At 44.7% G+C, this 13,696-nt stretch overlaps 1 protein-coding gene across 1 annotated transcript in view; it reads right to left on the bottom strand.

Annotated features, from left to right (window-relative positions):
• Positions 1-13,696, bottom strand: part of ATP11B (ATPase phospholipid transporting 11B (putative)) — a 471,244-nt gene that overhangs the window by 187,260 nt on the left and 270,288 nt on the right. The window contains exons 16-17 of the mRNA XM_086949489.1: positions 5,835-5,908; positions 5,642-5,745 (exon numbers count right to left, since the gene is read on the bottom strand). Coding sequence (XP_086805615.1) covers positions 5,642-5,745; positions 5,835-5,908 — 178 coding nt within the window. The remainder of the gene's footprint in view (positions 1-5,641; positions 5,746-5,834; positions 5,909-13,696) is intronic.

Below are 13,696 nucleotides of genomic sequence, written 5' to 3'. Positions count from 1 at the left end.
CTGTGGGTGTTTGTGTGTGTCATTTGCGAGAGATAAAGCTAGTTGCATTGTAAATGACAATGCCATTTATTTATGTTTTAAAAAAAACACATAAATAAAAATAATGTCAAGAGCAATGCCAATAGCTCTAACTTTAACAAAGGCAAAACCATTGCATTGTAAATGCTTGTTATATATATAGATTAAGATGGAGGTAAAATAGAAAAGTTCCTACAACTGTTATTTGGAAATGTATTTTAAAAAGAACCATGCTGAGTACAGAACTAGTGACCGTTTTAAACTACATTTTTTTCATTGCTTTCTTTTGCCCCTAATGCATTTCATTTTAGGATGCAGTACCCTGGTTACTTTGTGACTGCCTAAATATCTTTTTGTTTTTTAAACAGCCTAAAATTACCTCAGACTCAGCTTTCACAAGGCAGGCAAACGGGGTCAGCAAGTGAAGTTTGGGGGCTGTTCCTGATTCAAGTGTCCCGTTATAGACTGCAAAGGCGGAGAAGCAGGTTTAACTGAATTCATTGTTAATGACTGTGCTATATACTTGCACATCTTACACCAGAAAAGAAGGCACTAGATACAGGACCAAATAGAGGCCTTTCCATCAAAATGAATTTGGCCTGAACGTCTACTACAAGGTAAGAGGAGAATAGGCTCACTAGTGCTCACAAAGTGACCCTAAAAGTACTGCCATTTATTTGCCCAAAGTCTGGAGCATAGCACGGCAGAAACAGTGGCAATATTTAGCACGTGCAAGAATTTTCATTGCAATTTAGGGGGAGATTAAATGGGGAGAGACTACCTGATGCCTGGTCCCTTCTTTTTGCTTTTTTTTTAATTTCAATCTTTTTATGGTCAGCTAAACATCGGAGGTTTTATTTACTAAAAAGTAGAAGTATTTTCAGTTTTAAAAAAGAAATGCATTTCGTAACAATAAGTCAAGTTACAATCCTGAGAATCTCCATGGAAGGATGCAGGGGAAGTGAAGAGAGCATAAACATTTCTACTACTAATGGAGTTTTCCTTTTTCTCTGGCATACACCTATACATCCAAATGTGCATTGTGTTTTATTAGGCATACTTTATGAAAGACGATTGGAACCGTAATCAACCGTAATCATAGAATCTGCAGGAAAGCAATGTTAGTATTCTCGATTTACAAGAAACCTCAATTGTTGATGATTTATATGTTCAGGATGTTGTGGGATTTTATAAATGTGTTTGTTGCTATAAACTAGATCATTCAAAAAGCGGTCTAGCTGTTGTTAAAGCTTCCACTAAATTTAAATTGCATTTTCCTATCTATAAACCCTGATCTGATTATGGGGTTTGTAGTAAAGCCGGAGGTTGAACTTTTTAATATTTACATTGCTCCTATGTCCAAATCTATTGTGTCACCCCATTGAATGAAGCGAAAAATGTGAAGATTGTTGATTCCTATGAAGCTTCTCATCCCCACAGTAAATTAATATTAATGGAGTACTATAATGCATGGATAGCAAATTTGAATTACTTAATGTCAGAATTACCCTGCATTCATTAAGTTTGGGAGCTAGGTTTTCACAATATTATATTATTCAAAATTCAACCCTACTACAATGGTGAATCACGTTGAACCTAACTAAATTGAATGGAAAAACAAAAAGGTCAACTCCTAGTTGTTCAACATGGCATAGACGCCGTACTATATCTACTATTGACTACGTTTTTGTATCAAAATACTTAGCTATTGATCATAATCCTATTTTCAGCTCATTCAATCTCATACTACTCATGGCTAGCAACCAATAATGAACTGGTATAACCTGCTAACATATTTAGTCACTGAATGGCTATGCAGGTCTTTAAAAACATGTGTTACCTTTCCAAAGTCAACACTACAAGTGAAGTATTAATCCATGTGATGATAAAAAGGGTTTACCTATTAAAAAACAAGGCACCTTAAGCCATAGTCAAAAGAAATATCATGCGTCTGGTTCTGTGGGAATGAAACACTTCCTAAGAGGAATCTGACAACATTTTGGAAATCTGTGCAACAAGCACTTGGTAAAGACATACTGAAAACACTTGTCCAAACAAACATTTCTGGATAGTCCATTCTGATGCTTTATATGCCATTACGTTACTTTTTTCAAAGTGTTGAACCATGCTTTACTCCATCAAGTCAGGGTCTAGATTATTCCCTGATCTGAACGTCTTATTCTTAAATGTTTCTGCCATACAACACCATTAAAAGCATAAGCGCCAGATGAGGTCTCCACTACTTTAATCCAAAGAAACCATGGATTGCCAAGTTTGTGTGTCACTAGTTCAATGGTTTGTTTTGACGATTATTAAAAGGCGCAATACTGATCCCCTATCAAGGTATATGCATTTATTACATTCAGTAGGTACACTATATACAAAATAGCTTTATATCATCTGAATTGATGATCATAAATTCACGGCTTAATCGCCTTTGAAAACGTTTTTATTTTGTTTAGTATTTTTAAATTCTTGACTATTAACATGCAACAAATCAATTACTGCGCTTATGCTAGAGATAAAATATAGGATAACAGACAATGATTCCCACCATACCTTCTTTATCAACAGTATCACAGCAAATACAAACTTTTACCAGACTCAGAAGCAATGCAGATGATTGACTCCCAGAGGGAACATCACTTGAGGATAGAGTAGGAGACCAGTCAGATTCCTTCTCTAGCAGTATGCCCACGATTGCACACCAATACTGAATATCATCAGAGGTCCTTTCAAACTATGTGGTTTTAAATTCAATTGTCAAACAATTGATAATATTTTGACTTCAAGACTACTTTGCATAAAGTATATCTTGCACCAAAGCATCCGTTATATAGAGCGTTTATTGATTTTTACACCTGCTTTCTATATGGTTGATCACCCATTAGTATGGAACAAGAGAAATTAGACATTCTTTTTCCCCTGTTAAATGCATTGAAAACTCGATTCTGATAAATTGGTCAGGGCACAACTAAATATCATAAATTACTTTAGTTCCCCATATCAGCAAGGAAAAGCTTAAAGAAGAGATGTGTTTTGATCCTATTGTTGTTTGCTCCATATATTGCAACTTTCACACGCAACTTGAACAAGGTACGTTCCTTTAGATCCCAAAATTAGGCTCTCAACCTAATACTTTATTGATGTATGGGTAAGAGATTGTGGTGGTTGAATTAATGCTAATTGACCCAGATAAAATGCTCATCTTTCCAACAACTTGGGAATAAACACTTCCAAATACATGTCTCAAAAATAGAAATTATGTTTTTTAGTACATATGTGTTGTAGACAAATCTTACTTGAAATACTGATAACCTTAAAATTGTATAGAAATAGGTTTTTTTCTTTGGATATGTTAGTCAGAGGAACAAATACTACAAAACAATACTTCCAAACCCAATGTACTAAGATATTAATAGGACAGGGTGTTTGAAGCTTCTTTAATGTTACTGGAAGACTAGAGCATGGCTATCTTGTTAAAAGATCAATACTGCTAAAATTTCTACCATAGTGACTTACTGACTAGAGTGATTATCCCTATCTGACTATACATCTCAAGAGGAAAGTATATTTTGCAAGTGTTTCATATCGGTATGGAAGTCTGTTTATTGAAGCGATTTGATTGGAATGGTGCATTGTATGCACTGTCTGCAGGTGTCTTGCACAAAATAAATGCTTGGAAATGTATTAGGCATACAGAGACAGGATTGTTACTCAAATTCTGAGTTAGTTTTGTTCTTAAACTTACCAAATCTAGCCTTTTTTCCTTACATTTACTATTTTTTTTAATTATCCAATTGTTACTTTGGGAAATAGTCTGATCTTTATGTGCCTCATTTTAATCATCAGTTTAAAACTTGATTAAATAGAGTAATCATCTTAAATCGAGTTGAGGTAGATCTTGAAAATGAATGGTGGAGATGATGGTGGCCAGACGAGAGACTACAGGATCGCGAACAATTCCAACTGTAGACGAAAAAGACCTTGGAACTTATGTTCATTTCAGAGAAAGTCCTTGGAGCTTATGTTCATTTCAGAGACTTTGCAACAGAAAATAGGAAGAGGGTAGATTCTTAGGTTTTTGAAAATTTGAGAATCTTTTGAGTTTTATCTGAGGTTTCAGCTGAGGCTCTGCAGGCAGAGACAGACGTAATAATGTCTCTATATGGTGATGCAGCTAAGAATGGTTCTCCTCTTGCCTTTCAAGCTTCTGAATTTCTAAGAGACCACTTAAACCTGGAGATCCGGGCAGTGGGAATGAGATGGCTACCTTTAGATCACAGAGCAGAGTGAATACAGTACTCCAGAATGAGATCCTGAAAAAGGGTGGGCTATGGTGCCCCGTGTCTTCTTTTGTTCTTCCAACCTCAGCCAAACTTGGCAATCTTAGAATCTGTAGAATATCCCTTAGTCAGTTGACAAAAGTGTAATGCTGCTTTTTGCAGATGGATGCTGCTGAGGTCTTCTGGTCTACAATGAGAGGATGGTGACAGACTGATGGGGATGGCTGGAGTTGTATCTCACACCTGCAAACCTGGGGACGTCTGCAGTTTATTCTATGTGTCTAGTCAATTGTTACTGCTCTCTCTAACACTCTTCTTCTACAATTGATCTGCTATGAAATAAGTCCCCTTGAATCACAAACAGAGCAAGTGTGCATGTGGAGAGTCAATCCTAAGTACTGGAAGCACAGGATCGAAGGGTTAACTTCTAGGAACAAGGACGCAAAAACTGGTATCCTGAAATCCAGGGACATGCAGAAATATTGGAATGACCACAGGAAGTCAAGTGGTAAGGGAACTCTCAGATAGGAATGAGAAGCCTGATTTATTAGGTACAAGAATGAGCCTGCGCATATTGTGCACATTGCAAAATCAGGGCTATAGGTCTTCAAATGCAGAAATAGGTAATTGATTAAGGAAGCTGAAAGCAAGGCTATAAAGGAACGGTAGTTCATTACTCCGAGCTTCCCTATTGTTTGAACTTTGAATAAACATCCTAGAAAGAAGAAAACCAAGCTTTCAGAAAATCTGGTAACAAAAACAACTTAAGATATTCTTCAGCTTTCATTTTAATAGCACTTGCTCCTGTCATCTAATGTGATCCAAAGGTAACAAGCCTAAATTTTAGCACAGCCTGCTCAGTCTTCCGTCATTCTGATGTCAGTAAACTGATTACCAATTAACTGAGTTAATAGCAACACTGGCTAATTAAATGAAAAATTGTTTTAAGAAGCTCTTCATGTAAAACAGGCTTTACTTTATACTATATGATTATAAAGAACAGATAATTTCCACAGTTAATTGAACACCATAGACAGAACAATGCCATTCGAAATGTAAAGCCTGCTAATACCTTAGCTGAACCATACAAACATGCTATACGGCCTGCAAAATTACTTCTCACTTCAGTTCAAATTCTAGAAAAAATCAATGGAACTACACACAGAAATCAAAACATCTACATAATAACTAGAATACCCAAAACTGCACTGCACAAAAGTGTGAGTCTATGCAATCATTGTTTTTATAGAGTCAGAGAAAGTAGTGCTACTCTACACACATGCTCGCTTAATTAAAGATAATCACCCTGTATCAAATTTACAAACAGTATATCTTACCAAAGCAAATTCATCTACATGGTACCTCGTTTTGTTTATTTCTCCACTCTTGGCATTAGGGAGAATGGCAGATTCAGCTCCTTTTGTAAATAAAATCTTTTCACCTAGGAAGGATAATGGGCAGAAACTTTATATAAAACAAGAAAGAAAAAAGCAATCTGTAAGACAAATTTATGAAACGTGATTTATTTACCTGTTGGAGTCTGCACTATTACGCTCATTCGCCGTCGATTTGGATCAAATTCCAACAAATGAAGCAATTTGTACCTTAAAAAAAAGAGAGAACAAGAATCGTACTTCTGCTGTTTGACATCCACCTTACATATTGGCTTCAAATGAAAACATAAAATACAGTGGCGTCACTAGGGTTTGTGTCACCCAGTGCGGGTAACTCATGGTGTCACCCCCTCATGACTTACCCCATGAATCAATGATGGACCTCCTCGAGGAGATGTATTCATCTGAGGCTCTGAGGGCTGGACAGCCAATTCATATGTTTTACGTCCTTTCTGGCAGACATCGCAGCTGCAAAGTACCTGATGGAGGCTTGGAAGACCGTCGGAGCTGTGAAACTGGACCCGCAGGCAACTATGGCTGGGCGGGGTGGGAGTCCCCGGGTGCGTCTCGGCGAAGGTGTGCACGCCAGCAAGAGAGGCCCGGGCCTGATGGAGAATAGGGCTGAGTGATCTGAGGCTGAGTGCCTGGGGCAGTTCCACCCATGCAAGCCAGAGATACAGAGAAGGGAGAATCTGGCCAAGAGAACAATACGGAGCCCACCGGAGCGCCAAGAGACGCAGACCACTGCCTGACAGGCTTTGTGGGAATCTGGAGGACGTTGCCAGATGGCCTACATATAGGCCTCAGGAAGAGAAATACAAGGACTCCCTGTCGTGGATTGCGGGCAGACTCAGTGGGGCCTGACCTTCCCATGCCGCCCAGCACCTAAGTAATTAACAGGCAATAATCTACAGGCGAGTCTGCAGTAAGGGGCTATGCCTGTTGGTGGAAAGGCCAGTGACAGGTGGGGGCCGGATCCGTGAGAGCGACACCGGGGAAGAGGTCTCAGTAAGGGGAGCATCGATGGGATAGGTGACCTTTGGAGCATATGCGGATGACCTTGCAGCAGTTGGAGAAGTCGCGGCCTCCTGTGGTGTCTTTGGAGCACCATGGCCGAGCAGCCGAATGGGGATATCACCTGGGGGTGGTTGCTGCCACTGGACTTCAGAGTAGACAGTATGGGGGGGGGGCTTCACTGCAGGGACTGCAGCTTCCTGCGTTACACCCCTGTGCGACGTGACATCATGCACTCCTTAACCTCCAAAAACATCAAAGGGTTTGCCTTCAGGTACATCCTTAGCTGCTCCACAGCCACCAGTTTGCTGGCGATGGCCTTGGTGATCGACAACAGAGGAAATGCTGGCAGTCAGAAGGGCTCTGTGAACCTTCTTTACTTTAAGTTCTGCTGCCTCCTCCATTTCCCGAGGACAGTGAAAGCACAGGCAGTGCCATGTACAACTATATGGGGGCAGCAGCTGCTACCCTTGCAGACTGGTTTGATTGAATAATTATTTGAGACACTCGCTGCACCTCCCACTGTCCTCCCCCTTTTACAAGGGCTCTATTGTATTTAACAACACTGATAGATTTACAGCACCAGTAAAACATTCACACTGCCGCTCATTCGATTAGCATGGAAAAAAAGACTGAATGAGTCAAAGGACAGTCAGCTCCCCTACAGTAATATTTAGCATTTTGGTCACGGACCGGTGTCACCCCATGTTATGGTGTCACCCGGTGCGGTCTGCATCCCCCTAGTGACGCCACTGATAAAATATTAGATTTGAGAAGATCAGAAAAATGTCAAGGAAACAGAAATCAATGGTACTGTTAAAAGTTCTCAAAAACCAAGCAATCAATGCATGCAATAGGGATGAGTAATACCAAAATACACAATGAAATGAACAAGTTACTTACCTTCGGTAATGATATATCTGTAGTAAACATAGGTTAGTTGTAGATTCCTTACCTTAGAATTATCCCCAGGCGTCAGACTGGATCCGGAGAATTTATTCGTCAGCAGTACCCCTGCACGGCGAAAGGTGGTGTCGGTCGGCTCTGCGTTCGTCATGGTTGCCGGGATGACATCGCATCAGCTACTTCGACACCGCCCTCACATGCTGACATCAGTTCTGTACACGACTTTCCAGAAGCGTAGAGCCATGCAAGTGACTGGCCACTAGTGCACAAAGCTAGGGCCCTGAAAGGAAATCCTTAACCCTAGAAGTCAGTTCGCAGAACGGGGAGGATGGGTGGGGCGGTAAGGACTCTATAACTAACCTAAGTTTCTTACAGATATATCATTAAAGAAGGTAAGTAACTTGTTCATCTGAAAAAAACAGTTAGTTATAGATTCCTTACCTTAGAATAGATAGCCCAGCATTACCAACCCTGGAGGTGGGTTTGCAAACCAAGTTCACACCAGAAAGTCCTGGAGAACAGAACGGCCCAAAAATCTGTCTCTCCACATTTGGCTGTCCAAGCAGTAGTGTTTAGTGAACATGTGTAGAGATGCCCAAGTAGCTGCCTGACAGATGTCATTGAGAGGGACAGTAGTAGCTGCTGTCGCCCTGGTGCAATGGGCGCACAGCCCCACTGGAGGCTCCTTCTTTGCCAAAGAATAGCAAGCCTTAATGCACAAACAACTCACCTAGAGATGGTCCGTTTGTGCACGGCTCGACCTTTCCTGGCGCCCATGTAGCCACTAAGAGTTGGTCATCCACCCAAAATTGTTTGGTGTGATCCAAGTAAAGGAAAGGGCCCGTTTTGGCTCCAGGTGGTGGAGCCTCTTCTTCTTTTGAAGGATGCGGAGAAATAAAGAAGGTGGGCAAAGTGATGGTTTAGCCAATGTCGATAGAAGTAACTACCTTGGGAAGAAAAAAAGATCTGGTTCTTAGTACAACCCTGTCAGGATGAACATCCAGGAAAGAAGGTTTTGAAGAAAGAGCCTGGAGCTCCCTCACCTTGCGAGCAGAGGTGATGGCAACCAGAAGAGCAGTCTTTAAGGTAAGAAGTCTGATAGGACAGTTATGAAGTGGCTCAAAGGGAGCACACATAAGGTAAGTCAGAACCAAGTTCAAGTCCCACTGGGGCATTATGAAGGGAATAGGAGGCAAAAGATGAGTAATGCCCTTGAGGAAGCGATTTACGACATGGGATTTGAAAAGAGAAGGCTGATCAGGAAGCCTAAGAAATGCTGAAATGGACGAGAGGTAGCCCTTAAGAGTGCCCAGAGCAGAGCCCTGCTGGGTCAAAGAAAGAAGGTACAAGAGAACCTCAGAAAGAGAGGAGAAAAGAGATCCACAGCCTTTGTTGCACACCATCCCACAAACATGTTCAATCTACAGGCGTATTCCAGTGGAGGGATGCCTGGCTGCAAAGATAACATCACAAACTTCAGAGGCAGGTGAAATGACGTCAACTGCCACCGCTCAGTCTCCAAGCAAGGAGGTGGAGGCTGGACAGGTTTGGGAGGAGGACCGTCCCCTGCTGCTGCAACAGAAGATCCTCCCGAAGAGGCAGTCTGATCGGAGGGTCGATGGCCATGTGTAGCAGCTCAGGATACCAGACTCTTCGTGCCCAATCCGGAGCCACAAGAATGACTTTGGCCCGGTTGCGCTTGATCTTCTTCAGCATTCTAGGCAGAAGTGATATAGACGGAAAGGAGAATAGAATATTGCAATTCCACTAGTGACGCCTTGAAAATTCCAACGTGCAGAATTGCTGACATTGCGCATTCTCTTCGGTGGCAAATGGATCTAACCAAGGCGCTACCCACTGTTGAAAGAGACCATGCACCACCTCCGAGTGAAGACACTATTCGTGATCCATCATGCACCTGCGGCTGAGTTTGTCCGCCCTGGAGTTCAGCGAACCTGTGAGGTGTTGGAACCACCAGGGATATGCCTTGATGTTCCAGCCATGTCCAGAGGCAGAGGGCCTCTTGACAAAGGGTCCACGACCCCACCCAGTCTTGTTCATTGCAGTACCACATGGCGGTGGTGTTGTCCGTGAACACCTGTACTCCTCTTCCCCGGACGAACCGCCCGAAGCTCCAGAAGGTTTATGTGGAGCCCGGACTCCGCCAGAGACTAGTGGCCTCCGATCTCTGCCTCCCCATGTGGCTACCCCATCCCAGAAGTTATGCATTGGTCACCATTGTGAACTCTGGTTGGGGAAGGGAGACAGATCTGCAGTTAACCCAACCCAGGCTCGATAGCCAGCATTGCAATTGGTGTGCAGTGCCCTCCGAGATATGGACCTAATCGGACAGGTTCCACTGATGTTATGCCCACTGGAACTTCAGTTCCCACTGCAGAGCCCGCATATGGCATCTGGCATGGTCCACCAGCAGGATGCAGGAGGCCATCAGGCCCAGTAGCCTTAGGGTCATCCTGACCGAAACCAGGTATAGAGGCTGAAAGATCAGAATCATAGCCGAATATCCCGGAGTCGCTGTTCGGGAGGATAGACCCGAAACTGCATTGTGTCCAGAAATGATCCGATGAAGAGGAGCCTCTGAGAGGGAGTCAGGTGTGACTTGGGCACGTTGATGGAGAACACCAGCGAATGCAGGACGTTAGCGGTAGTCTGGAGGTGGGAGACGACAGCCTGGGGCTAGCCCGCCTTCAACAGCCAGTCTTCGAGATAGGGGAAGACTTGAACTCCTGATCTGCGCAGATGAGCTGCGACTACCTCTATCACTTTTGCGAACACCTGAGGGGCGCTGGTAAGGCCGAAGGGGAGCACGGAAAACTGAAAATGCTAGTGGCCTACCGTGAACCGGAGGTAATGCCTGTGGGCCGGCAGGACGGGGATGTGAAAATAGGCGTCCTGCAAGTCCAATGCTACCAGTCTCCAGGGTCGACGGCAGAGAGGACCTGAGCTAGGGTCAACATTTTGAACTTCTCCTTCTGGAGGAAGCGGTTCACGTTCCTGAGATCCAAGATAGGACGCAGGCCTTTGTCTTTCTTAGGCACTAGAAAGTAGTGGGAGTAGCAACCAAGACCTACTTCTGGGACAGGAACTAGTTTGAATGCTCCCTTGGCCAAGAGAGACATTACTTCCTGTTGAAGAAGGGCCAGATGTTCTTCCGACATGCAATGGTGCTGAAGTGGCATGGGTGGAGGGGTAGTCTCAAAGGGGCAGGAGTAGCTCCTTCGGACTATTTGCAAAACCAACCTGTCCGACATGATGGTGCACCAGTGGGGGAGGTGATGCAGAATCCTGCCACCCACTGGCGATTGGTGGCCCTGAAAGGTCAGACTATGAGGGTTTGGAGGCTGCCGCAGAGTGGGCTGGGATGGACAAGCCTGTCCGTAGGCCCTCAGAACCCCTGCGATGGTTCCCATGTCCCCTGTCACGCAGGGGCTGAACAGCTTGCGCTGGCCTGTGGCTCTGGGCGGAACGTGGCAGGGCACCCCTTCCGTAGCCACGAAAGGGGCGAAAAGCAGAGGGCAAGTGGTGAAGAGGCCCAAGGACTTGGCCGTAGCCCAAGAGTCCTTAAAGCGCTCTAGCGCGTTGTCTGCCTTGTCGCCGAACAGGTGACTGCCATCAAAAGGCACATCCATAAGAGTGGATTGGACATCCCCTGAAAAACCAGTCGACCTAAGCCAGACGTAGTGTCGAAAGGCTACCAACGTGGAAATCGTCCTGTCTAGCCCACATCGAATGGTAAACTTTGCTGCATCTCTCCCCTCTTCATATACTACGCATCTCTCCCCTCGGCAACTGCATGGGAGTATGGCCCGGGTCTCCTCCGGGCACGGGGGCAGCACCTGCGCCACTGTATCCCATTGAATGGGTGTAACGGCCCAACAGACATGCAGTGTTTACCGACCGCAGTCCCAAGCTGGAGGAAGACATCTTCCCAAGATGGTCCAGCTTTTTGCATTCCCTTTCAGGTGGTGCATTAGGGAATGCACCTTTGGATATGGAGGCTTGGACCACCAAGCTCTCAGGGGTGGGGTGTTGGGAGAGGAAGGTAGTGTCAAGCAACAATCCTATCCACAAGAGCCCCTGTGTTGGGCCTGGACCAGTTGCCCAAAAGGATGTCACGGAGTCCTTCATGAAATGGTAGCAGGGACTCTGAAGAGCTAGCTGCTGGTTGAAGCACCTCTGTCTGGAGATTAATCCTGACTGCCACCCAAGGTAGCTCGAGGTGGAGAGCCTCGGCCGCCCTACAAAACACCATGCGTAAGACGCTCCCTCCTCCGTAGCCACAGTAGGAGGAGACCACATGCCAAGGTCTGGTGCAGTATCCAGACCACTAGATTCCCCCAGTTCCTCTCTCCAGCCCGGTTCATAACCTAGCTGGTCAGTCAAAGGGTCTCCAGATCCCTCCCAGTCCTCCTCACCCTCCTCTGGCTGGAAATCTGATCTCAAAAAGTCAGGGTAGAACAAGGGCACAAAAGTACCTGTTGGTGCCGGATCCAGCGTCAGTCGACATTGGTACGGCTCCGTGTCTACATCGAGGTGAAGGCCGGGGTAGACGCCGGCTGGGGACACAACTGGCGTCGGCTGCAGACAGAGTCGGTGAAATCAGCATCGGGGAGGTGTAATGAGGTCGACCGGCGCCGATATGGATTCAGGCTTGGATCCAAGGGGGCCCTGCGGTGACTGGGCCACAGCAGCCGGCTTCGAAGGCCTAGGGCCCCCAGCAGAGTCAGCGGGGCCCAAACGCATCCCGGCGTAGTCGGGCTACCCAAAGATGGCATGCACTGCTTCATAAAAGGCACAAAGCTGGGCAGGGGTTGCTCCGGGTCCCGGGAAGGAGGGAAACTCTGAGTCGACCCTTGGGGTTCCACACGCGGAGCAGCAGGAGGGACACCACCCACATCCCTCGTCGCGTCAGCCGACCGACAAGGAGAAGTCCAAGAGCGACGGCGCTTCTTCGACTTCTTTTTAATCATCTCCCCAGCACACGGCAAAATCAAACAAAATGGTCTCCCAGTTCTCACAACAGCAAACAAATAATGATATGTCAAACAGTGAAACAAAAGTAAAAGTTTTGTGTTTTTTTCTTTTTTCAAGATTTATTCATGTGGGCTTCAGAATCAGCTCTCAACAGCCAACACGTGTTTCGTTGCGTATGACTTTACTTTCTCTGTTATCTAGATCATTCTCAGCAGCTTAAAGATACAGGAAACTTTTTCCCACAAGAAATCTAGTAAGGATTATTTAATATCCGATCCATTCCAGGGGGCTAACTGCTATTCTGAGTGAGCACAACACTTTTAGGGGCTGCTTCTGAGCTAGCCTGCAGTAGATCTTTCTGCACAGTATAATCCATAGAGAGATGGTCTTCTTCTGTACCACTTTTCCTTTTTTCGCTCAAGAGATCAGAAACGAAAAACTGCTCATCTTGCCAGTAATCTCTGGTAAAAACTAAGAGCCGTCTTAGGGTCAAGTCAATGAAGCTGTTCCTTCTCCTTGGAGAGGTGAGTTGGAGCACAGAAGGTTGGCAGAGTAATGGATTGCCCTATGTGGAAAGGTGTAGCAACCTTTGGCAGAAATGCCCCCTTTGCTTGGAGTAGATAGTTCAAAAAGAACAAAGTGTATGGTTGTTGGACACAATGCCTTGAGTACACTCACTTGCCTAGCAGATGTGATTGTGACAAGGAACACTGTCCTGACGGTCAGAAGGGTTAAAAGGCAACTGTGTATAGGTTTTAAACTGCGTCCCTAATAAATTAGTGTGAACCAAAGTAAGGTCCCAATGCAGCATCACAAAAGGTGTTTGTAGGAAGATGTTGGTTAGTCCCTTAAAAAAACGCATCAACACAGATACCTTGAAGAGGGATGGCTGATCTGGTAACCGTAAGAAGGCCGAAAGGGATGACAAATAACCTTCACATGTGCCCATAAAAAGCCTTGCCAAGCTTGTCAGACATCCTTCTAGTTTGTCTTTCATTAAAAGAAACTAGCAAGATGTCTGACAAAATTGGTTGTAAGGGTTGAACTTGATGGAGGGAGCACCAAGCAACAAACTTCTCCCAG

This window comes from Lissotriton vulgaris, unplaced genomic scaffold (genome assembly GCF_964263255.1).
Source record: "Lissotriton vulgaris unplaced genomic scaffold, aLisVul1.2 SCAFFOLD_1627, whole genome shotgun sequence".
In the NCBI taxonomy this organism is placed as follows: Eukaryota; Metazoa; Chordata; class Amphibia; order Caudata; family Salamandridae; genus Lissotriton; species Lissotriton vulgaris.
Note: the sequence above shows the minus strand (reverse complement) of the source record. Positions and strands in the feature narration are given on the sequence as shown.